The sequence below is a fragment of the Dipodomys ordii genome, unplaced genomic scaffold (assembly GCF_000151885.1).
Source record: "Dipodomys ordii isolate 6190 unplaced genomic scaffold, Dord_2.0 Scaffold26, whole genome shotgun sequence".
Lineage (NCBI taxonomy): Eukaryota > Metazoa > Chordata > Mammalia > Rodentia > Heteromyidae > Dipodomys > Dipodomys ordii.
Window position 1 is genome coordinate 5,836,717 of NW_012267242.1, and position 25,610 is coordinate 5,862,326.

The window sequence follows — 25,610 nt, forward strand, 5'->3', positions numbered from 1 at the left end:
TCCAAACAGTTGGTGTGATTGGAGAAATGACCAAGAACACGAGCTTCAAAATATTGGGTCATTCTTCTACATTAGAAATATTTCAGCCCAGGTCCCCCAGCTTGTCAAGAAACCCTGAGGACTGACTGGTCTCCAGAACAAGCTTCCCTGGGAGTTCTTCTGAGAACGCAGTTCTGAATACTCTTCTGTGTTGTTTCAGGAAAATCCTGTGGAAATGCCTTACCCATCTCTCTGTAACAGAAAAAAAGTGGAGAAAGACTATTTGCTTTGATGTAATCAGATTCTCTGGAATTTAATCCTATATGCTATTTACGCCTGGGCTAGCCATTCGAAATTAAAATGAACCTTCCATCCATGTGTATCATAAATGGGCATTTATCAGGATTATATGATTTTTGCAATCCATCTGAATACGTAACCAGAATTTGTTTTCTTTCCGTTTCACTATGTAATTACCATGCAACAATAACAAAAGTGACATGTTTGAAGAACAGATAAAATGCTGTAAATTGGCCAGTAATGGTGATATTTCCTCATCTTCTGAAAAACCCATTTATTCTCTCTCAACAAATCAAGGCACTGTCAGCCCATACTCATCTTGCGGCCAGAGGGGCTCCACCAATTTCTGGATGTGAGTGAGTCCTGGAATGCAGATGAGGCTAACTAACGAAGGCTTTCAGCGCAGCCAGCTGGTCTTTGCTTGCCTCAATTTCTAAATCACCCATAATGGGGCCAAGACCTCCCAAGCACTAAAAAGAGCGAGCTGACATGCTGGACAAACTGTTAATTTTTTTCCTGAAGAAGCTGCTATATTGCACATCTGTCACCACAGCGCAGACAATTACTCACTGAGTGGGGAGGAAAAAAAAATTCTGCTGCTTGTTTCTAGCTGAGTTGTTAAGGACTAGTGGAGAAACACAATAGTGCAGGGAGCAGAGCATGCAGCTTCCCGTGTGCTCCTCCCTCAGCTTAGAAGGCTGGCTGGTAATATTAAAGCACACGAAGTAGACTACGATGCATCTTGAAAATAGAACAGGATTTAGAAATGGCCCAGTGAAAGACTAGGTATATGAAAAGGTGAGAGGGTCAAGAACCAAGTCTAATAGACTAGGGGACACATTGCTATATTGCTGATTCCTAAATACACTATAGAAATGTGTTAGATGGTGTAATTCCGTAGAAAAACAAACTCCCAACCCAACAGGATAAATACTAGGAAACTGGCACTTGGAAGACGTGAGATCAGGTCAAAGGAAGGGGTAGAGGAGTGAAAAGTAGCCGAGGTAGAGGGGAGTATGCAGTCCTAATCTTCAGTTCATGTCCTCTGAAATTCAGAAAACACAGGGAAGGGGAGGTTGGGAAAGATGGAGGAGAACGATGGAAGGGATGGTATGAATTAAGTAGCATTTTGCTTATACACTGATTTATTGAGTGTTAACTCCTTTTACAACTACTTAAATAAAAAGACAATTAAAAGAACAAGAATGCTAAATACTTGGCTTTTTGGATTTGTATTTCATATCTTTTATGTTTGTTCTCCAGTGCTCCCCATCTGAAATTATTCTATACATTCCATACCTCTTACATAACATGGCCTACCTGTATAAATCCAAGTGAAACCCAGCGCCAAAGGGGAACAGCAGGATTCCAAACTAACCAGTCATCTGGTAATCTAGTGGGATCTGCTTTCATTTCTCTCAATCTCTGTGTGTGTGTGTCTCCTAAACTCATCTGTTGATGCTAACCACGAATTGCTGACATATGAAGAAATTTATTACCATAGTAGTATCCCAAACCAGTTTTGAAAAGCATATATCCAGTTTACTACTTTCCAAAGGACATTGACTTTAGGAAGAAGCATACATTTCCTAGAAATTTAATAGGAAGATAGAAACATATTGAACATAATTTGGACTGTTTTTATTTGGAATTATATTAGAAATTTCTTTTTTCATTTTTGAAGTACTGGGAATGGAACTCAGGGCTTCACACGAGTTCTATCACTATCACCCTTAGCCCATTATTAGATGTAACGGGGTAACAACCTTATAACAAACAAAAACACAAACACAAACAGAAGAAAACAAGAAAAAAACAAAGAAAGAAAAGTGTTGTATGTGCTTTTTAAGTTGGTAGTGATTTGTTTTCTAAACTCAAACTAAATGCCAGGGAAAACAGCCACTAAAGAATCACACCTTTCTTTATAGTTAGCTCCTAATTATGATCTAACTTCATCCTTCAAAAATTAAGGAATAAACACATGGCATTCTGATAACCCAACCAGAGTGATGTCTGTGAATTTAAGAATGATTTAAACTGTCTGAAAATTCAAAGACAGAAGACGACTCTAATGTACAGATAAAACTCAAAGTGGAAATAGTAGATCATATGCCTGGCAGTTAATGGCACTGACTCTCTTGAGACAAATCTGGATCTACTTAAAATGTCAGGTGTTTAAAGTAATGAGTCTTTGCTTAGTAGGAACCCAGCAGAAGGAGCCTTCATGGTCCACTTGTCAGCTGAGTATATATTACTGTGAGCCCGTTAAATAAATGAGTATTTAATACCTATTGGATAAAAAAAATCCACTTACTTTAACAACTCTACTGTTTTTGGAGGAGCAGATAAAATTTAATCAACATAAATACTGAAATGCTTTTTATAGCAAAGAAAACTCAGCACTTTGATGACTTTTACAAACTATTCAAAATGTCGAAGCAGGTTATGAGAAGCACAGCTTTCCAGAAGGAAATGGAGTGATTGTACCTCATGAGACCTTACCTTCATTGCTACTTTGAGAAGCCAGAGAATGAGACCTGTGCTATTTTAACAACCACAGAATCCTTGTGTGGAAAGAGACCTGAAGCCAGTCTGGTTTCAGGGGCAAACAAAGTGACTTAAATGTAGTAGAACAGCTTACAATCAGCAATGCATATATTTGCAAATATATCCACCAAATTATTTTCTCTAACTTGAGATATTCAAAAATTCCACAGCAGCAGTAATTAATTGAACTGTAACTGTAGTATTCTATCTTCATTGTAAATGGGTAAAAGTGAATCTTTTCATTTTTCCAGTGCTAGGAATTGAACCTGGCATGCATGCTAGGCAAATGCTCTACCATTGAGCTAAATGCCAAGCTGTTAAAATATTGCAAAGTGTCTTCACCTCTCTCTTTCATTACCTCAAGGTTAAAAAGGAAATAACTGAAGTTCAAAGATGACTACATAAATAACATTCTTAACATTTTGTTTTATTCTTTGTTTTACTGTACCATCAATGGCTTTCTGCCAAAAGCAAACTAACAAAAGAAACAAAAAACAAACTCAAAATATTCTTTAACAACTTCATTTTTCAGTACCAATTTAGATCACTTTTTTTTTGACGGACAATATACAAGTGAAAATGGTTGAAAAGATTATGTCAACAGTGATTTTCCTTTTATGAAATATCTGCTTAAAATGAAATGTACTGAAGAAAAGCAATTATGAGAACATTAATTGAAATGTTAAAATAAGCATATTAATAAAACAATATTTTGCAACAATGTCTGTACATTGCACATATATATGATCCAAATATACCTATATATACACATGTATTTTTAACGTGTCTTACAACAGTATGGGTTATAAGACCTATCAAATGCTGAGATCAATTTAGTGGCAAATTTTTGTTAGCAATGGATTTCCTTTTAAAAAGGTATTAACTGGTATGAAAATAAAATAAGCAAATTTGAGAGGATGCAGTCCTAAAACTTGAACTAAAAGGAAATGATTTAGTTCTAGCATATGGTCTGGTCAATGTCAAGTATAACAAATACATAAAGGATAAGAGCGTCACAGTGACAATGGAGTGGTCTCAACCAGTCTTGGCAATGGGAGGAATGGTAATTTCAACAGTAAGGAAACAGACTTCAGCATTAAAACATTTAAAAAAATTATATATAATGGAAGACTGGCTTCATGTGGGAGAAAAGGAAATATCCTAATCACTTGTTTTTTGCTCATCACAGGGCTAAAACTCAGAGACTGGGAGCTGTCCCTAGGCCTCTTTGTGCTCAAGGCTAGTGCTCTATCTGTTAGGCCACAGTACCACTTCTGGGGTTTTCTGAGTAATTTATTGGAGGCCAGAGGCTCACAGACTTTCTTGCCCTAGCTGGCTTCAAACCGTGACCCTCAGATCTCAACCACCTGAGTAACTATGATTACAGTCATAAGCCACTGGTGCCCAGCTATTACTACTTTTTAAAAGAGATAGAAATGATATATCCTAAACCATGAACCATGCTTTGGACTCGTGGGCATATTAACTTACAAAAACTAATATAATTATGTATAAAACACACACTAGGGAGTCTCATATCCTGAGATATTTGACTTATACTATTTTATATTTTGTGTTTATTTCTCCAATTAAACCCAGAACATCAAGTCTAAACTTTCCCCCTCTCTCTGTCTTTCTCTCTCTCATACTGGGACTTGAATTCAGGCCCTCATATTGTTTTTTTTTTTTTTTGTTTTCTGTAGAGAGCTGCGTGCAGCCGCACCTTAAAGATGGCGCCGGCTTCCGCCCTCCGCCTTCCCGATGGTGAGCGCTCTCTGTGGTAAACAACTCCTTATTTGGCTAAGGCATAGAATCTGGCTTGCTTCCTCGCACCTGGATCTATTGATGGCTCCCACGTGGCCTATCAGGGTTGGTTACCCAGCGGGTATGTAAGGTTGTGTGGGATTCTCCACGGGGTCAGAAGAATGCTCAAAGGTCCTGAATAAACTGCTGAGAGAAGAGCTCGATGTTGCGTCTTTCTTAATGGTCGAGACGGACGCAACAGTTTTCCTCTCACAGCTGATCCTCTCTCTACTGCTTGAGCCTTATCTCTAGTTAAGCTTTTCTTCTGGTTTATTGGAAACAGTCTTTCAAAATTTCCTGGCTGGCTTCCATATGTAAACTCAGAATCTCAGACTCGTGAGTAGCTAGGATTACAGGTGTGAGTCACCGATGTCCTACTGTGCTTAGTGTCTGAATGCTGAACACATCCTACAGAGGAACAGGGAAGCTTGGGATGTTCTCATCAACTATGCTGAGTGCTGATTCTGTACAGTTAGACATTTCAGGAGCATGTGCTATACTTTAACCCTGTGGGCCACAGAGAAGGCTCTATGCATCAGGATAAAAAAGCTTCTTCTCATTGTGGGAAGTACTGAGAGATTTTTTTGGATGTTAAGAAGTTCACAGATTTCCGGGTTTATGCCTTTCCAGGATGGCAACAATGAGAAGCATTCCAAAAGCTGCATCTTTTGTTAGGAGCTTCTCCCTAGCGGTGTGGTGTATGTGCCAGTCATATTCATTAGGAGGGCTCTACATCCATTAGAATCAGGTAGGATGAAAAAAAAATCACAACCAAGTCTTTAGGAGCCTGAGGACTCAATGCTATCAGTGATTCAAAATTGGGCTATTTGAAACTCTGGGATATTAGAAGATCTTTAGGAAGAATTTAAAAAATTTTTAAAATATGCTGTAAAGTACAATATTTGATTACAAATGTTTCAAAACTTGTATATAATCTTTGCTATCTTCCCCACTACGTAAATAGAATGAACACAGGGAAAAAAAATCATGAAAAGAATGACAAGTCTCTTCTAATGACAAACTTGTAGAAAGAAATCACACAGCAGGGTTGCTTTAATGAACACAAACATTCCACTGGAGGTATACAATGTCCTAACTGCTTCTCCTTTGGACCCTGATACTTCCAGGAAAGAAGGTAATTCTCAAAACACACATGTACATTTGGCAAACTGTTAAGGCTTTCTTTTGAATGGCAGATTGATTTTTCCCCTCCCTAGTTGGCAGCAGTTTTGTTTTTTGTTTTGTTTTTTTTCAAGGGAACCACCTGAGAAAGTTTTGCCACATGTCTACACTTTCTCTACTGCCTTAAAAACTCTTTTTTGGGGGGCAATTTATAAAATTAAAAAACCTATTAGAGGATTCACAGGGGTTATCTTAACCTTTACTTAACCAACAAAGACAATTATTAATAGAATAATAATTATTTGTTCCTTTAATGATGATAATAAATCAGCATCTTCTACCAGCAATTTAGGTTTTCTGGCATGACAAAGAAAATGGTTTCAAAATAACTTCGTCCTAGGCACAGAATAAGACTGACTGTTTTGCTTAGTTTGAAAATAACAGCCGAGACCTGAGAAAGGGCAGGTCAGTCCCCTCTCTTTCTGGTAAATAAACAGAATTCTTGGGAGAGCCATTTCAGTCTTCAAATAAGTTGATTCAATAGTCAAACAACTTGCTTCGGTGATTAAAATTTAAAACCAGATGACTACACCTTGAGTTGATCTTTGGGAAGTGAGAGGTAGACATTGGGATGAATTGAATTTACAGTCATGGTGAATTCAAAAATACATATTTCTTTCAATAATTACTTTCTGCTCTAAGTGAGGTAAAATTTATAAAGTCTGCATTAAAATAACGTTCAGGGCACTATGGTGAGAACAGTGATGAGGTGTATTTTTCTTAAAATTGTTTTTTGTCCTCTGTGAAATTCGTATTACACCTACTAAAATCAGAAATTTAATGGGTATCACTCTTCTTAGACACCTTAGAAACCTTTCATGAGAAAGCTAGGTTCAAGGACAGAAAACTGCCAAGCCTTTCAGAGATTTGTTTAGCACTTTATCAAGAGAGCTATCAAAGAGGACTACCAGCCCTCATTCCAGACCAAACTCTTTAGCATAAGCATGACAGGAAACACTCTTTTCTGGTCTAGCCTAAATTTAGAAACTACTGGATGTTCTCACACTTGCTTGGACATTAAACACACACATGAACTGAGTAAAGCATTAGTAATTACTGACATCTAAAAACCACAATAAATAAGAGACAAAACTGTCCTTTATATCTAAAAATAAATGGCAATTACTGAGAAAATTTCAAGGGCAGAGGCTTTAGCACCATGGATTCTGTTAAAATTCCATCTCTCACTGTAACAGGATTATCTGAAATTAGGAACTTAGTGAGATGAATTTAGGGGAATGGAGATTTCTGCTTCAAACCCAGAAACTATATTGTAGTTTTACTACAATGGCATAAGGAACAGGAACTGTAAAACATTTCTTCTTTGCTTTACTTCTTAAGTGGATTTTCCTGAATTGGGGGTAGCAGTTGCAGGAGTGCTTTTTGGTAGAGGAAATCCAAGTCCTAATCCCTTTGGCCTCTGCATGGCTTGAATTGGCTCGGAGATTCCCTTGCCATCTCTCCCCAGGCCTGACCCAGGTGTCCAGCCCATACTCTGAAGCATTCGATTTCCGATGTTGCTTTCTAGGATTGGCTGGGCATTTTCACCTACAAATCCTGAAATGAGAATATGACAAAATAAGTTAGCATGGAGGCTGATGATGTTCTTAGACTCTAACCAAATTCGTCTAAATTTGTTCTAAAGTTTAGAAGAGGGTGTTTAGTAATCTTTGGGTTCAGTTTTGGTTCTTTATGGAGTAGAGGACAAGAGATCTATGCACAGGAAAGAAAGATTTTGCTTTAAATTTCAAATCTACCATTTAGTAGCCAGGTAGGTTATTTAACTTTATGGACTTTTGTTTTCTCATCAGTAAAAGAGTTGTAAGTAATACAACATAACCCTGATTATTGTATGCAAAATTGTAGGATCTGATTGGACCATATAAAAAAAGAAAGCTCTTTGTATGTGAGTGTTTTTTTTTTCATTAACATACTAGCCAAATAGATACTTGTGAAAATCGCCAACTTACAAACAAAACAGTATCTTAGATTTGTTTAGGACTTGTCACAACAAAAGAAACAACCTCCTCCCCACAAAAGAACAAAACCCCAAAATCAAACCAAGCCAAAAGCACAACTAATGCCACCCCAAATTCCTATGAATTTACATTCTCTTACAATGTTCCTTCCCATTATTTTCTATTCAATTTGTCCTATCCTTTTATTTTCTTCTTTCTCTTTCAGGGCCACGTTTCTTTTTCTTTTTTTAATTTAATTTTATTGTCAAGGTGGTCAAAGTGATGTACAGAGGGGTTATATTTACATGGGTAACGTAGTGAGTGCATTTCTTGTACAACTTGTTACCCCCTCCTTCATTTTTCTCCCACTTTCCTTTGAAGCAGGACCATGTTTTAATGACTACAGAAGCAGGTAAGGAGAGCAAGGAAAAAAAAAAAGGAAGAGAATGTTGAAGCAATTATCTTAGAAAAGACACAGCAGTCCTTCCTAAGCCTACAGGAATAACGGCATCTCATTTTTCAAAAATCCCTTTGATGCTTGTCACAGGCGGCTCCAGCCTGATTCTAGGGGATACCTTTCCTTCTGAAGTGTGACCATGTCCTCCAAGACAGGAGGTGAATGGGCAACTCATCACTTTCAAAGGCTCATGAGTCAGACAACTGGTTAGCATAATCACAAACATCTGGCTTGATATTTTCCTCCCTAATTCAGGGTTATTATGAGGCTTCTTCCCTATTTTTCCAAGTTGCTGGAGATGAGTTTTAATAACTATAGTTATTCTTTACTACAGAACAATCATAAGTTGATTTTCAAGGACCTTTATGAAACAATTTAATTTTAGGTCTGGGAATAATGACAATAACAATCTTTGCTATTTGCTGAATTTATTAGCGAGAATAATAATTGGGCTACTATAATAATTAGTTGGCTTTGGGCTTATTAAATGGATTCTTAGATCACTGAAACAAGTTCCTTAACAATGGACAGGACAAACACCAACAACCTAAGGCCTGAATCACAATGGCTGATGTCAAAAAATTCTAATTTAATATTTTCTGTCAGGAAATTTCTTCATGTAAATTATTTATTACTTGATTGAGATAAAATAAAATATGTGTAAGTGGCACTGTAGCTCAAGTGGTAGAGCTGAGGGACAGCGTTCAGGCCCAGAGTTCAAGCCCCACCATTGACAAAAAATAAATAATAAAGTAAAATATGTATATATATATATATACTATGTCTGTCTCCATGTGTACATTTATATATATATGCATTTGAGAGAGAGAGAGAGAGAGACCCTAACACAGAGAGAGAATAAAAAAATCACCCAGTCAGAAGAAGCAAAGAAAAGCCTTTAATAAAAAAATCTTGGTACATAGCATTGAGCAGATGCACTATATTCATAAACTGCTTTGTTGAATGACGTCTTTGTATAATTACTTAAGGATAATAAAAATATTTTTTCAAAGCATTTAAAGTTTTGCCATAAATTGTGATTGTGATGACCACCCAGCCAGCCAAGGTTATGTAGGTTTTCTGGGACAAGCCACTAATCAGGTATGCCAGGGTAAACAGGGCCCTAGCATTTTGCTTCATAACCCTGAGTTTTCACTGAGTGCATGAGTTAACTCAGTCCATAAGCTAAAATCAGATCAGAGGTCTAACACTGCTCTAGGCCACACATCTGTTTGCACATTCTTTTTGTACAACAGCTTGCAGAGGTTCAGCTGAAAATTTTTAATATTTAAGGAAAATGCCAGGCCAATTTAAAACATTTCTACAGAAATTGGTAAATAATGCTCAACTGTAGTCATGCAGTGAGCAGAAAATGATAACAGATTCACTATCATGACTTTAAATGTGGCTTTTTAGGCAGGGAGACCTAGGGTGATCAAGGAACTCACTTTCTCAACAAAAAAAAAATAGCTGGTTCAATTTCGTGTCTTGATAAATATAAAATGAAAGAAAGCTGTAACATACTTGGAAGAAAAAGAACATTTAATTCCTCAACTTCCATATTAAAAAATAAAAAAGAAGAAAAAGAAAGGAATCGGTGCTTCATTTGTCATGGAAAACCGATGCTAGTGAGAGAGATGCCCTGTTGTTCTCTCATCCTAGTTTTATGAGATTAAGACCTGGGAGTGAAATAACGCAGTCCCAGCACAGTATATTCCTCAAGCACAATTTCCTTTTCTTTTGCTCCTGGCAGTGCTAAATCCTTTAAGTCTTTTCCTAGAAGGCTCTCTTTCTGCTTGGGCAATTGTAGAAAACTAGCCTGCTAACCTAACCCTTCCATTTCATGCCCCGGCTCCTGGCTGGCCCCCCGTCTGCTGGAGCGCTTGTATCTATTACAGCCGACTTGGGCCTTTCTCCTCCAACATTCCAAAGAGTACGGTGGAGGGTAATTCACTTGTGTAATTGGCTCAAGAGATGAAAATCTTCTATCGGTCTCTCTTAGCCACTAATCTATCCAGCTGACTGCAAGCCTAATTGGCAGCTTGTTTAGTAATTTGGCTCCAAAAGTGTCGTATTGATGTTGGATCAACAGCTGATGGAAAGGGAAGCGACACAGGCTGTCTCCCATGGAACAGCCAGTGTCGTCCACCTTGGCCCTACTCTGCATTCAGAGGGCAGGTGTTAGCTTACTATCACTCTTCCTTCCCTCTTCTCTTCCATGTCACTCTCTTAGCCAGCTGAGGGGCAGAGTTATTGTTGCTATTACTCTTACTGATGTTATTAAAATTGTGAATTAGAGTATGACCCTACATCCTTGGTAATGAGGGAAATGGACTTCGATTATTTTTTAAAATTCAAGGAGTTGCATTAGTTAAGCATAATTTGAGAATAGTGTAGTATTATTATTGCTTGCCAAGTTTTCACTTAACTATTTTATATCTGATTGGCAATATCACAATGTCCATATAACTTGAAACTGCTTAAAAATATTCTATTTAAGTAATGGAAAGATAATATAAAACCAGTTTCCTTTTTTCCTTAAGTAACGAAAGAGAGAGAGAGAGAGAGAGAGAGAGAGAGAGAGAGAGTGTCCTGAGGCTTGAACTGAACTCAGGGGACTCTTATCTCCAATAAACTACCAAAAAGCGGCTTATTGGTAGTTTATGGGAGATAAGAGTTTTACAGACTTTCCTCTCCTGGGTGACTTCAAACCAAGATCCTCAGATCCTAGCCTCCTAAGAAGTTAGGATTATAAGCATGTCCCACCAAAAATCAGCAAGTTATGTAAACTTCACAAGACAAAAGTCCTATTGTGCTGAGTGAAGTGAGTGTTCTTGGATGTTTTGAGTATACAGAAATACATTTTATGTTTTGTGCAGTCACTGAAGCTTGAGATCACACACTCCTTCCTCTTTTTCACTCATAGCTAGTGTTCTACCACTTGAGCCATGCCTCCAGTCTGGTTAACAAAAATTAGATTCTCTCAGACTTTTCTCCCTGGGTCTAGCTTTGAACCACATTTCTCAATTCTTAGTATCCTGAGTAGTTTAAACTTCATGTGTGAGCCATTGGTGCCTGGTCAGAAATACATTTCTATGGAAGAAGTATTAAAAGACAACAACAACAACAACAAATCTTTCAAGAAAACTGTATAGCTCTCAAAGGCACATGGTATGCTTATTTGCTATTGTTTGTCTCCTATAGAGCTGGCCTGGGCAGCCCTGGGCTGGGTACATGACATGATCTCTACTCCTGAAAACATTAGGTAACTGGGAATTTCAGTGGTCAATCATACAGAGAAAAAGCCGGGTTGAAACATGGGTCAAGCTTATTCCAAAAGGCTTATATACTTCCCATTACCTTCATTGCTTTCCTACTAAGACTTTTAATGGAGACAACATTTCAAACCATGTTAAAAATCATGGGGAAATGTGTGAGTTTATATGTAGATGCTATTTGACATAGTTGGATATCAGCTTAGGATGACCACAGCCCTAAAAGTTACAAATGTTTGCCAACCATCATTTCTTTTTATCTTCTGTATCAGCATGAGAGACAGGCAACATTGGCCTCATTTTATAGATGAAACTGATGTCTGAAGACATCTAGCTAGAAAATGTCCCAGTTAGAACTTGAACTTATGACATCTGAGTCCAATCATTTCCCTTTCCATTAACTGAAGTTAAAAAGCTGTATCTATCAACAGTATTTTCCATTATGTTATTTCTTTTGCCATATTTTCTCAAAGTAATTACTTTAATACTTGAATATTTTAATAACTCTGACAAAGAGACAGATACCTCAAGATTCAACTTAAAACTCAGCTAGTCTACCTTTGTTTGACTAGTATTTAAAAACTGTGCATTACATTTTAGTGTTATTATAAAAAGTATATACGGGGCTGGGAAGGTAGCTCAGTGGTAGCATGCTTGCCTTGCATGTATGAGGCCCTAGGTTAGATTCCTCAGTACCACCTAAGCAAAAAGAAGCTAGAAATGGTGCTATGGCTCAAGTGGTAGAGCACTAGCCTTGAGCTGAAGAGCTGAGGAACAGCGCCAAGGCTGGAGTTCAGTTCCCATGTCCAACAACAACAAAAAAAGTATATATGGATTTTATTTTTTTTATTCATTATAAAATTGCAGAATTTAACTGATGTACTTATTCTGGTTGTATTTATTGTGTTGATTGATGCATCTGGATTTATTTTTACTATACTATTTAATGCTATTAACTTTGCTTTTCCTATGCTGGTTTGTTTGTTTTGGTGCTAATTAGGAATCTATTATATAGTTTTTCCTAGGACTTGAGGTCAGGGCCAGTGCACTATCCCTCAGCTTTTTTGCTTAAGGATAGTGCTCTATCACTTGAGCCAAAATTCCAGTTCTGGCTTTTTTGGGGGTAGATAATTAGAGATAAGACTCTTCCATGCTTTCCTGCTCAGGCTGGCTTCAAGCCTCAATCTTCAGATCTCAGCCTCCTGAGTAGCTAGGATTACAGGCATGAGTCACTGGAACCTGGTGGAATGCACTGCTTATTTATAGCAGTATGAAACCTGAATACTATATTTCAGTTCTTTCTGTGATTACTTTTTAAAAGATGTATATCCGACTTATTTTCTCATGCTGCATATGTTATAACTGTCTAGAATTTTTGCTCCATCTTGCCTTTATATATTCATTCTTATCATCTTGCTGGTTATTGACATCACTATACACTATCAGTTGGTCTTTGAGTATGTGTTCTATTTCTTCGCTTACTGTTTCTAATTTTGATCCTTTATTTTGTAATGGATTCAGTTTTCTTCTAATGAGGTGTCAACTTCAGCAATTACATCTTTTTCTTTTATCTGAGAGTGGGACTGGTCATCTGTACCTGATGTATTGGCTGGCCCTCTACAAACTGAGCCATGCCTCCCAAGTCTTTATTTAGAAGCAACTTTCCTTCATTCTTATTACTCTGTGCAATAGTTTAATTGCAAGGATCTCCAAAGTCCTGGATTGTTCTGCTGTTTTTAGGTTTGCTATCAGCATAATTTATTCCTAAGTAGGCTGTATCTTCTCTTCTTGGCTGCTCCTAAGTTCTTCTCTTTGGTGTGGGACTCTGGAGCTTTACTACAATGTGTCTGGATGAGATGTTATCATTTATGTCTAATATTTCCTAACATACACATCCTTTTAAAATAGGAAGATTCATATTTTCTTCAGTTCTAAAAAAATTCTATTTCTAAATACTGCATTGCCCCATTTTCTCTATATTCCTTCTGGGAAAAGTTCTATTAGATAACATGTTAAACTTTAACCTCTCTGTTTATTTTCATATTTTCCATCTTTAAAAAAATCTTTGTGTTGCTTTTAGGTATAGTTTATTCAGATTTGGCTTAAAATTCACTGTCCTCTTAGCTTTTATCTAATTATTCTTTAATATATTCTGTAATTCTATAGTTTCTTCCCTCCCTTCCTGTTTTCCTCTTTCCTTTCCCTTCCTTCCTTTTTTCCTTCCCTTTTTTCCCCTGTCCCTCTTCCTCCCTCCCTCCCTTCCTTCTTTCCTTCCTTTCATCCATCTATCCATCCCTTGGGTTTGAATTCCAGGCTTTTTTCTTGCTAAACAAGTACTCTATCAGTTAAGACATACCACTAGCTTGTTAAAATATAAAGTATTTGTTTTAAAATTCTGGAAGACAAGATAATGTACAGTGGTTAAATGTATCCACTATTAAAGAAAGTAAAAATGTAATTATTGGTAACTTTGGGAAAATAAGGAAATCCAGTAGCTTGCAAAGAAGTTTGGTCACATCAAACATTTGATTATGCATGATGTGACTTTTATTTAAATGCATATGTTTAAAAATATGCACCTATTATCATAAGAACTTTTCCTATTGAAATATCAGTAAAATGTGGAAAAAAGGTTGAAAAAAGTTACGTAAGGTTGTAAATGGGTAGCACCTTGCCCATGAAAACAGTTTCTCTAGAGCAATGTCTATACCAAGTCAATAGGCCTTTTTTTTTCATTATATGTAGTGTAAGGGAAAACCTTATAAGGGATATTTTCATTATGAAACGATTTCAGTAGAAAGCAAAAGTGATAAGCAGTACTAATTGTGGGTAACATTAAATACCATGTATTGAAAAATAATGTTTTTATACACTGCACTCACAATATCTTAAAATCTTTTTACTATCAAATCCTTAACAACGTAAGGCTTCTCTGAGAAAAAGGGACCACAGCTAACAATGCCAACTGCCTTTTATAATACGTTAATAGTAATACTCCTCTGATTTTGTTCTCTGCCTTTCTTCACCTTTACTGATGACATTTTTCAAACAATAAAATGCATTCTGCTGGCAAATCTTCTTGCTTCAGTAGTTCTCAATTTTATAATAGTACATCTACATCTTTGGCTGCTGAGAGATAGCCACTATCTTCGGGTATGTGACTTTGAATGAGGCAGAAAACAAGCTGTACATAAAAAAAAATCAATATCTCCCCTTATCAATATTCATTTTATTTTGTCAATACAAAACACAAAGGTGAAAGAGCAATAAATAAGTTAAAACGCTGAAATAAATTTGGTGTTCCTGTCACAACTAATAAATATGTAACGGATAACCACAACTGGCTGGTAAGGGCCTAGTGAAGTGACATTATGCTGCTGCTAAAGGAGTGCCAGAAAATAGTCAGTACCTTCGAAGGTAACTATGATCAGGATTTGGTGTTGTTAATTAATAGAGCGCTTAAAGTATTATTTGTGATGAATATTACGTATAACTTTATATTAAGAGGTTAAAAACTGTTATACAAGTCCAACTAGGGATAGCAAAATTTAAGTGCTTAATTGTACATCATGACAAGATTTTGGTAAATTCTTCTAATATCTGTTGTTTCACTGTGTAATATTTTGTATGGACATCAGGAAGGGCAATCAAACAATATTAAAGGGGCCAGTCTTTGAACTTTCTTCTCTTGCACTTTTCCAGCTCAGATTTAATGTTAAATACATACAAAAGAAACAGTGAAAATACTCAATTCAGTGTGTTTTTGGAAAGTCTACAAGAGGCCTTGGAAAATGGCAAGAATATGCTTTGAAAAACAATTCTACATGTGCACTCAACTTCAAGAGTTTATGAATATGATGGCCTTTGTATTCTGTGTGACTATATTCTTGAATTTGAAAACTGTAATTTCCAGAGACAGGGTGATCTAGGATTCATAACCTCATTATCCAGTGTATTTATGCAAACCTACTTCTTACTTGAATTTGGATAATAATCTTCACCTTAGTGTTGATTCATTAGGACTAGAAAAAGTTCTATTTAAAACTGAGGGGGGTTTTAAATAACCTCAATTTCTTCCTCTTTGAGAACAGATACACATAGGTTTGAAAAATGAATTGAAAATAAGTAACATTTCTCCGACTACAATGTTTTTTGAGTAATTAAGAGAATGTATCAATTTCCTGTGTATTTTACCTTTTACCTAAAAAAAAATCTGGTAATTAAACAAAAAGCTTGAATTTGAAAAAAAAATCACCATATGTTTGAAATGCTAAAACAGTTTTATAATATAACAGTTTTATAATATAAAACTGTTTTAGGCTAGGAGTTTAATGCTTGTACCTACACTCTTATTAATGATTCTTTCTAAAGCAACTGAGCTGTAACAGCATAATCTCCTTGAAGATGTAATTATGTTATCCCTCCCCACCCCATCTGCATGTCCCCTCTGGTCCACCCACACTCATTGGACCTATATGCTGCCCTTCAGGACCTGACCCTGCCTGATCTTCTCTTCCTTATTGTTGCCACTCGAGTGAGTTTGTCCTGTTCCTGATTTGTCTTGTACTATTTCTGCCACTACTGTTTGAATGACTGAGAGGAGAATTAGTGAGATAATTCAACTGGAGTGGGGTGGTATAGAATACTATATTGCCTTATGATCATCTGAAGATGGCATGTATTTGATGGCATGTATCTGATCCAAAATGTGTCTGAATATTCTATATTTCTGCATAATAATAGCTGAATAAATTCTCTATAAAACTTAAGGCATATAAAAGTGGGTTCATGTCCACATATGCAACAGGACATTTCTGCATATATCTTTGTCAGAAAGATGATGTGGTGCAGTGGCTACGTTTGGGGGCCCACAGATGGAGGCTTGACCTCCCCGTCTTAGGTGGTTCACCTGTCACTTCTTCACATTGGAGTGTTATGATCTGAAAAGTACTGCTAGTAACCTCCACCTCATGCAGTTGCTCTAAAGATGAAATAACTCTGGTATACATAGGTACTGAGTAAGCGGTAAACAATCCATTTAAAGACAAATAAACTTTATGTACATTTCCCAATTCTAAATCCTAGATGTCTAATACAGCTAGAGGAAGACCAGGTATGATAACTAAATGTATAATATCATAATGTAGGTCCATATAAGAAGTAATGGCTTAGAGTTGGTGCTGAGAGTTAACTTATTCAGCAGATTCCTGCACTATCAAACAGGTTTCCTAAAAAGACAATAGAAACTTTATATGTATTTTATTTCCTTCAAACCTACCACTCAAAAATCCCTACTACCGGTTTAGATGCATGTATCTTTACAGCTCACCACCCACCATGTTCTTCTGTGAAGAATCTGGTTTTCATATTTTGTAATGAAAACCATTTTTCTTATTTAAGTTTGCTCAAATGAAGTTAAGAAAAAGTTTATAAACCTAGATGGTTAAGGATCCTAGGCAACAGGTAAAGCTAATCCTCTTGGTAACTGAAAACATTTCCTTAGAGTCAGAGTCAGAGTTGCATCTTGAGTCCATTATGGTTAACCATCGCTTAGTCATGTGCTGGTGGTATCTACATCTGAATGCCCATTGGGCCTCTATTACTGGCTGTCTGTGCCTCCTTCCCACTGCTCTTGCATGACACTTTGCAGTACATACTAACCTTATTAGTCACATCCCTTACTTACTATGCTTGTCACTTCCAGGTAGGCTCCCTGCCCACTCTCATCTACCATGACTTCTCTCCACTCAGCACTTAGTCTTTTCTAACCACATCTGTTATCAGAGTAGCATGTTATTAGAATGACATCATTTCTGAAGCAGACATAAAAGTTTTTTTTTAAATTCTAATGCACACATTGTCTAAGAAAAGATGATGTTAAGATTTCTGCAGAGCTGGAACTAGAAACTAGACTGTCACAATCTAACGCTAGCTTGTATCTACTACAACTTGGAGCCTTGTGTGTGCAGCTACTGCTATCCTTTTGGAATTCATTAGTATTAATGTCTTTCTGGGATATTTCTCATCTCACCTATTAATACATTATTTTCTCAACAAGTCAGAACAAAGATACAGCCTTGGATCTCTGTGCATTACAGACACCCTACACAAAATCTTGCATTTGGGACACATAGATATGTACAAATGTTTCACTGGTGGTCTACCCAGAAAATCTACACAAGGTACAAACAGTACAGTCTAATACCAAAGATCTATAAAAGGAATGAATAGTACAGTCTAATATCAAATGTAATTTGATATTAACAGGTTCTTGTAGCTGTGCTTATTTCTTCCTCAGTAAAGTGATTAAGAATTATCTATCCTTTGAGCTCCTCTGAATCTCTTTTTCACTTTACCTGTGGTAGGAGGGCCAGACAAAGGTGCGGCTTTCCTTCTCCTTTTGATGTCTCCCGTGCACAAAGATCCTAAATGCATGCTTGTTTGCCTACAAGTAATTATCAGAAAAAAAGAAACTATTAACAAAAGAGGGGAAAAAAAGTGACACATAAATACACAGCTTGTTTAATCTGAACCTAAATCAAAACATTCTCAACAAAGATGGAGCTGCATAGTAAAACCACCAATCTTCTTTATATCGAAACATAATTACGTTTGTTGACAAGCGATCAGCAGCTAAATGCGCCATCATAAATTGTTACTGGAATGAATAATATAAAAGGAATGCTTTTTAATTTTCAAAACTGGCAATCTTTCTAGCTCAACATAAAATCAAACACTGTTGCTTCTGACAGGAAAATAGCTAAGATTAATTATCTAAAGAGATCACAATATTGTTGCTAGGTTATCAATTGGTTACTAATGCTTTACTGTCAGAACAACATTTATTACAGGAAAAGTATGATCAATTTCTTTTAGGGTATTTTGGAGCAGTGAATTCTCTTAAAGCACTTCAAATAAATAAAAGGCAATCGAGACATTGTTGTTATGATTCATATACTTTAGATTGTTCTGTCTATTCTTGTTCTCTGAAATAAAAGAATTTTTTAAAAAATAAAAAAATGTTCCAATTGGAAATCAAAAAGGTTTTCAATTTCTGCAAAGACAGAAAGGATCCCCAGATTTTGAAGCTGCTATAGAAGGATTCTGTGTTCATTTCCTGGGTCATAATCCTTGACGTTGGGTGGAAAGACAGCATGAGATCATGAAATAGAAATAAATGAAGCCTATTTACTGTAGTACTACATTTTCTTTTTGTAAGGAACAGAAATATCAAGTAGTAAGATATAAAAGAACCCACTTTGAAAAACCACCAGATTATTAGAGGGGAAAAAAAAAGGAAAACAAAATCAACAGCGGTAAGATAAAGACATACACAGGCATTTATATTATATGCACTCACTAATAGTTTAAATGTAAAGAAAATTAGTCCTGGGAGTTATTATTTCAAACATATGTTCTACTTCCATAGGGCACAAAGTCACAATGAATGATTTAAATACTTCATGAGTCATCAATGGAAAAACATCAAACTCTACCAATGTTGCTTAATAGTAAATGAGCATTTACAAAGTTTCCTCCTCTCTCTGACTTAAGACCATATATCTCTCTATCTAATCTCTCTCTCTCTCTCTCTCTCTATCTATCTGTCATTCATTTGATGATTAAATTCATTCTGTTTTGCCATCAAAATACTATCATGCAAGACTGACATTGTGATTGGATTTTGAGGTGAAGTCTAAGCTCATGATGCTAAGTGGCTATGGGATATTTACTTTTTAGAACTGTATAGAAATTATAAAAACATTGAAACAAAATTAAAAGTTTTTTTTTTACAAGATTACTTCATCAAGCGACTTTTGGTATCTAAAATGAATCCAGCCTATTAGTCCAGATTAGTATTGGAAAGGTGGAGGGGCCATTAGGTTCTTCCTACCAGAAGAAAGAAATGCCTGGGTAGAGAGAAGAACCTGTATATACACATATAGTGACAAGGGTAACAGGAAGAAGCAATTTTATTACACATTATTAGAGACTATGTTATTTTGTCCATGTTAACAATTATAAGCATGCTGAATTAAACATGTATGTTATATATACATAAATACACATACTCCTCAGTAGGGAAAAATTTTGCTCTTGGATGGAAAAACACACTTCCAATCATTGAATTCTGATTTTACAGGAGATACGTTACAACTCTTAAGTTGAAGATAACTGGAGCAAATATATAGAGAAATGCAAATGTGCTGTTTGTAGAAGGGCAGCCCTCCTTTTTAGCCAAAGCCAGGTTCATATCCATTTCCACATTGCTTTATTCCAGAACATTTGCTTTTCACTTTCTCCTTTTAGCTGATTCTAACATCTGCTAGTTCCCTCATGAATTAATGAGCTAGGATATTTAACACATATAACTTTATAGCTCTATGAGCTCCATCATTTTACTTTAAAAAATAAACAATTATTATTATTTTTTTACATATCTTATCCCTCTCAAAATCTCTTCCCAGAACAAGTGCAGATACTTCCTGTCTGTAGAGTACATACCAGACAAGCTCAGTATCTATCAGGAATACCCAAGGAGACAGGGAAGGCAACTTGCTGAAACCAGGAATACAAATGCAAGGTAAATTTTCAAGTGCAGTCCTGCTATCCAGACATGAAACTCATTCATGAACTACCTACTTCTGATCCTGTTAAAACACAGGAAGTACTCTGATGGTTTAAGAGTTCCTGTTTGGAGAATGACGATTAGTTCAAGATGTATAGACAACAGCATGTGGAGCAGGGTCTGCATGATATGGATGGAGGAGGCTGGGGCTAAGCCACGGGCTAGACATGTCATTTTACAACAAAGGCACAACCCTAAAAGTTACAGGAGAGAGAGAGTAGACTAGATTCACAGATGCTGGTTGGCCAGGGTAAGATGGAACAACCACCTGAGGCCACATTTCCATCCAGGATTTTCTTCCCTATACTAGCAAGCAAAGAATGACATAAGGTTGCTGCATGATACCACTTCTTGGTGAAGCTACCTGAGTGAGAAAGTGGACAGACATAGACATGAAGACAACTTGCCTCTCCAATTCTGCCTGATATTTAAAAAAAAACCTACACAGCTTTTATTATTTTTATAGGCATTTCAGGGTCAAACTATGATAAAAATATTATTAGCCAGAAGTATCACTCCCAATAAACACATTATTAGAAATAATTAGAAGAAATACTTGAGTCGGATACATAGTTTCTTAAACATGAGTCATTTGTCTTTGCAAAGTAATACCTTCAGATTTGCTAAAAATGACAGCTAAATTTTTTGGTTTCCTTTACTTTTTCTATCTTTTCTCACCCTCCTCCCCATGCTATCTTTAAGAATAATAATACAATGTCTTATGAAAGAAAGTTTTCAAAACATAAGATTAAGAATCATTTGTAGATCTGTACATTTGTTTCAGATACAGCATTAGCTTCAGAAGACAGGAAAAGTAAGTAGTACATCATAAAGAACTAATTTTTTTTTGTTATGGATTTTCCAGCTGACTATGACTGGAAACATGATGTCCCATGTATTACTTCTGAGAGTTATTCTTCTAAGTACTAGAAAAGCAGAATTGGAAGGTAATGTTTTGCCTTTTAAAAGACTGCACTTGGCTTACCCAAGGGTTGCAGCAAGCTATCCTTTCATATGGCATGGTAGTAGGAAGCTGAGCATCTAATGTGGAGCATAAATACCCCCCCCAAACAAACCCAAAACAACCAGACAGAAATGCTAGTGGGAACCACCTTGACTGAAAACTTGGCTTTGATAGGGGCTGACAGCATGGAAGCAGGCAGTGTCAAACACAATAATATTAAAGAGAAGATAATAGGAACTTGTCCCCTCACTGTATGTATTTACAAATAGAGGCTTTTTAGAGAATTAGGCCTAGTTAAAGCTGCCCCCTGGATACAATGTGTCCCCAAGTATCCTCAATAAGCTGCACAGGAGAGACAAACAGATGTGACTGTGGCCCTGGCATTTGGCAAGAACACTCACTGTCAGTTAGAACGAGATCCGCCTGGACAGGGCATCAGCTGCACAGAAATGAAGCAGGTCTGTGGTGTCACTGGAGGAGCAATCTGGTGGCAGAGGGAAGGATGGGGGCTGCAGAGTCCAGCCCTGTGTGAACTTCCCTTTCTAGATCAAATTACTCTTCCTCCCCCTTTACTCAGTGCCAGGATGTCTCAATATATTAAAATGAACAAGCAGACAGCAGTATCTAGCTTTTGTCTTCTTGTATCAAAATGTGCACTGTCAAGAACTTTCAAATGTAGATATGTCTCCTTACAAACAAACTATTAGGAATATGACATTGTCCTTGTTTTAAAACACGATTCCCTCAAAGACCCTACTGTGCATTATTAGATCCTAGGCCATTCATAGATGCCTTTCGTACCTGGTGTGTTTTCTCTCACATTCTACAACTTTTGGTTCTGGTTTTGGTGACTCGATGCCACATTCTGCATCAATCCCATTTCATTTCCCAACAACCTTGTTCTTGGCCAACGTGGTTAAAGTTTTTAACTCATTGCACTGAGGTCAGAATTTACATTCTAGTGACCCAATCCATGCTGGATTCTGAATTTATCTTATCTCAGTCTTTGATCTTAGTTCCTTATATATTAGGGCATTGCCTAAACCTTCCCAAGCGATCATGAGCTGGCTATGAAATGGTGATGAGACAGCTGGAGTATATACTTGAATTACTATCTGATGTGTTTTGTCTCTGATATATGATAAATGTATGTGGAAAAAACAAAACAAAACCCAAAAGCATATCCCTTTAATTTTGGTTCCTAATTCTGTTTTACTTTGCTTCATCATACAATAAACTAATATATACAAGTCAATAAACGTGTGTGTGTTGGTTGAAAGGTATTGAATACAGTTTTGTGACAAGCTAGTGATTTGTTTTGTGTTTTAGTATTTTGTCAGAAGTTCATCTTTATGCCTCTCATTATTATTAGATTTAAAAAAGTGGTTTTGGGGTTTGAATTCAGGTAGGAGCTCTGCTGCTTGAGTTCTTCCTCTAGTACTTTTTGTTCTGGTTACTTTTGAGATAGAGTCTTAATTTTTGCCTGGCAGGCCTGAACTGTGATCCTCTTATTTATACTTCCTACTGTAGCTAGGATGAGAGGAGAGTTACCATGCCTAGCTTTTGTATGTTGAGATAAGGTCTTGTGAAATTTTTTCAGGGATTGGCTTGACAGCTGCCATCTTGCAGATCTACTAATAGATTAGTTAGATTAAAAAAAAATAAGCTTGCAACAATGAAGACAAAAATTATACCAATTAGAAAAGACATATACAATGAATGGAATGCTAGGATGAATTTCTTTGTGAAAAGCAAAGTCAAACTTTTCAGGCTATGGAAGTTATGATGTTAATTTAGTCTATGGTTTCTTTTTTTTTTTTTTTGTTTTTTTTTTTTGGGTCCGGTCGTGGGGCCTGAACTCTGGGCCTGGGTGCTGTCCCTCAGCTCTTCAGCTCAAGGCTATCGCTCTACCACTTGAGCCACAGCGCCACTTCTGGCTTTTTTCTTTTTGCTTATGTGGTGCTGTGGAATCGAACCCAGGGCCTCATGCATGCAAGACAAGTGCTTTACCACTGAGCCACTTTCCCAGCCCCTATGGTTTCTATTATGCTATGGTTTCTATTAGGCTGCTTGTGTTTGGATGAGCACACACCTTCTAAGCTATCCCTCAAGTCTTCCCATTTTACATCTGTGAAAAGGCCCACTTGCCACCATATTTGCCAATGCTTAAAAAGGATTTTTTATGCATTTTTGGTATATTATATAACTTTTCTCTTTCTTACACTTAAAAATTGTGACTGGACTACAACTTACCCATTTATATCAAAGGTGTTTTTGGAGATTTCATTTAGGTACCACTTGTATAAAACATCTGGCAAAGTGTTTGCATGTTGTAAGCAATCAGTGACTGCTAGCTATTAATCTTACCACTTCTATCATCTCCACTTTAGAGATAAGAAGCTAGGGCACAGAATAGTTACATATAATTTATCCAGGCACACAGTTATGATAATTGATGCAATTTATTGTACAATACTCCCAGAAGAAAGTTTTGGTCAACTGTCACTCACCGGAGCACACAAACACATGACAATAAACACTCACATATGCATACTATCAAATACTACAATAAGGTAAGAACTACAATCTTTTCTTGCTGTGGTGCTGGTTACTGAAACAAGGCCATGTGGCTTGCTAGGTTGGTGCTCTGTCTCTTATGACACTCTTGCAGTCCTTTTTACTTTTATTATTTTTTTAAAAAAGGCTTTGACTTTTACCTGGCCAGCCTGAACCATGGTGACAGGCATACATTACTACATCCAACTTTTATTGATGATAAAAGGTCTTGATTATTTTTTTCCTAGGGTGGCCTTAAACTATAACACTTCCAATATTTACTTCTCAAATAGCTAAGATTATAGTCACTGTGCTCAGCTAAGAATTAGGATCATTCAAAAATAACAAGTAGATTATATTGTGTGTGTGTGTATATGTAGTTGTTAATAGAAAGGTTATAATTTTTCTTTAGTGTTTGGTTCTGCTTGATTCAAATGTGTAACAGCATAAAGAACAAAACACCTGTTTTCAGTCAAAAGCTTAAAAACTCACACGACCTCAATGCTGAAACCCACTGACATTCATCTGCCAGTTGCTGTGGATTTTCTCTTGGCAACCACTTGGTACTGCCTTCTTTTAGGATGTTCATCCATCTTGTGATATATTATGGACTTTCTCTAAAGCCCAGAGGGGCTGTGATTCCAGTCATATCCTGCCTGGAACACTTAATAAACAGACTTCTATACTCCTAAATAACTCAGGCAAATAATTCTTTTTGTCCCTTTCATTGTTCTACATGGATGACACCTGAAAGGGTGGAGCTTTTTCAGGTATCATCTGCAGATGATCTGCAGATCGCTCTTTGCAGCACAGGTATTTACTGCAACTTTCTGACTGTCATGTGCAGAAAGACATTCTCACATTTGGAGGAATATTGAACTCTCCACAGTGTAAATTGAATCGGGTTTTGAGAAATCTATTTGGGAAAACTGCTGCCGTATCTTGGTTCACATCATGCTCCCCATGTTTGTTCAATTCTTTCCAATTTTGTAAGGAGCTGCTATCACCAGGAACATTATGTATTAACACTACAGCAGGTATTTATGTATTAATACCAGATAGAATATTCTATCTACTGAAAAAAAATTCCTTTCTGTGTTTTCTAATTCTGCTGTTTTGGAAAACCTGCTCTTTCTCCCTTCACAGTTCATCCCATGCTCTCCAGTTTAATGCTTTCTCTTCTTTAAACTTCCCTAATCTCACTAGCCTTCTGAGAGCATTTTGTATATTTCCATACCAATCAATATGTGCATATCTGTCATCATACTTACATCCAATATGGCTTCAAATTGTTTTCAGACTATAGAGGGCTGTGTGTAGAATATATTGACAGTAACTTGAGGCCAAGAACCATGTCTAATTCCTGCAACCAAACACTTTTGCTTCTGTTATATGTTAGATGCATGAGAAATGTTTATTGAACTAAAACATATTAAATTATAGTAAAAGTATTGCCTCAGTATTTAAAACAGCAAATAAATCTGCACTCATTCATTCATTATCAACACTTCTCTTTGTTTTTACTTGAAGAGTTATTTAAGTTCATTCAAAAATGCTCAACAATTAGCCAGGCACTGGTGGCTCACACCTGTAATGCTAGCCATTCAGGAGGCTGAGATCTGAGGATCACAGTTTGAAGCTAGCATAGGCAGGAAAGTCTCCAATAAACCATGAAGTAAAAGCCAGAAGTGGAACTGTGGCTCAAGTGGTAGAGTGCTAGCCTTGAGTAAAAAGAAGCTCAGGAACTCTGCCCAGGCAGAGTTCAAGCCCTAGGACATACATAACAAATATCATGTGAAAATGGAACCAGGTAACTTGAGGGGATGGGTAGGATCGGGGGAGATGGAGTGGGAAACAATGGAACACATATCTTTTCAAGTATACATGTGTCTCCTTAACTCTGAATGTGTTTTCATTTCTATGTGATTTTGCATTTCACTGTGTAACTTTATGAAAAGGA

At 36.7% G+C, this 25,610-nt stretch overlaps 1 protein-coding gene across 1 annotated transcript in view; it reads right to left on the reverse strand.

Moving 5' to 3' along the window:
• Positions 1-4,936: 4,936 nt before the first annotated feature.
• The window catches only part of Gpatch2 (G patch domain containing 2), a 135,218-nt gene continuing 114,544 nt past the window's right edge, over positions 4,937-25,610 (reverse strand). Inside the window, exons 9-10 of the mRNA XM_013015355.1 lie at positions 17,858-17,946; positions 4,937-7,368 (exon numbers count right to left, since the gene is read on the reverse strand). Coding sequence (XP_012870809.1) covers positions 7,148-7,368; positions 17,858-17,946 — 310 coding nt within the window. The 3' untranslated portion in view covers positions 4,937-7,147. The remainder of the gene's footprint in view (positions 7,369-17,857; positions 17,947-25,610) is intronic.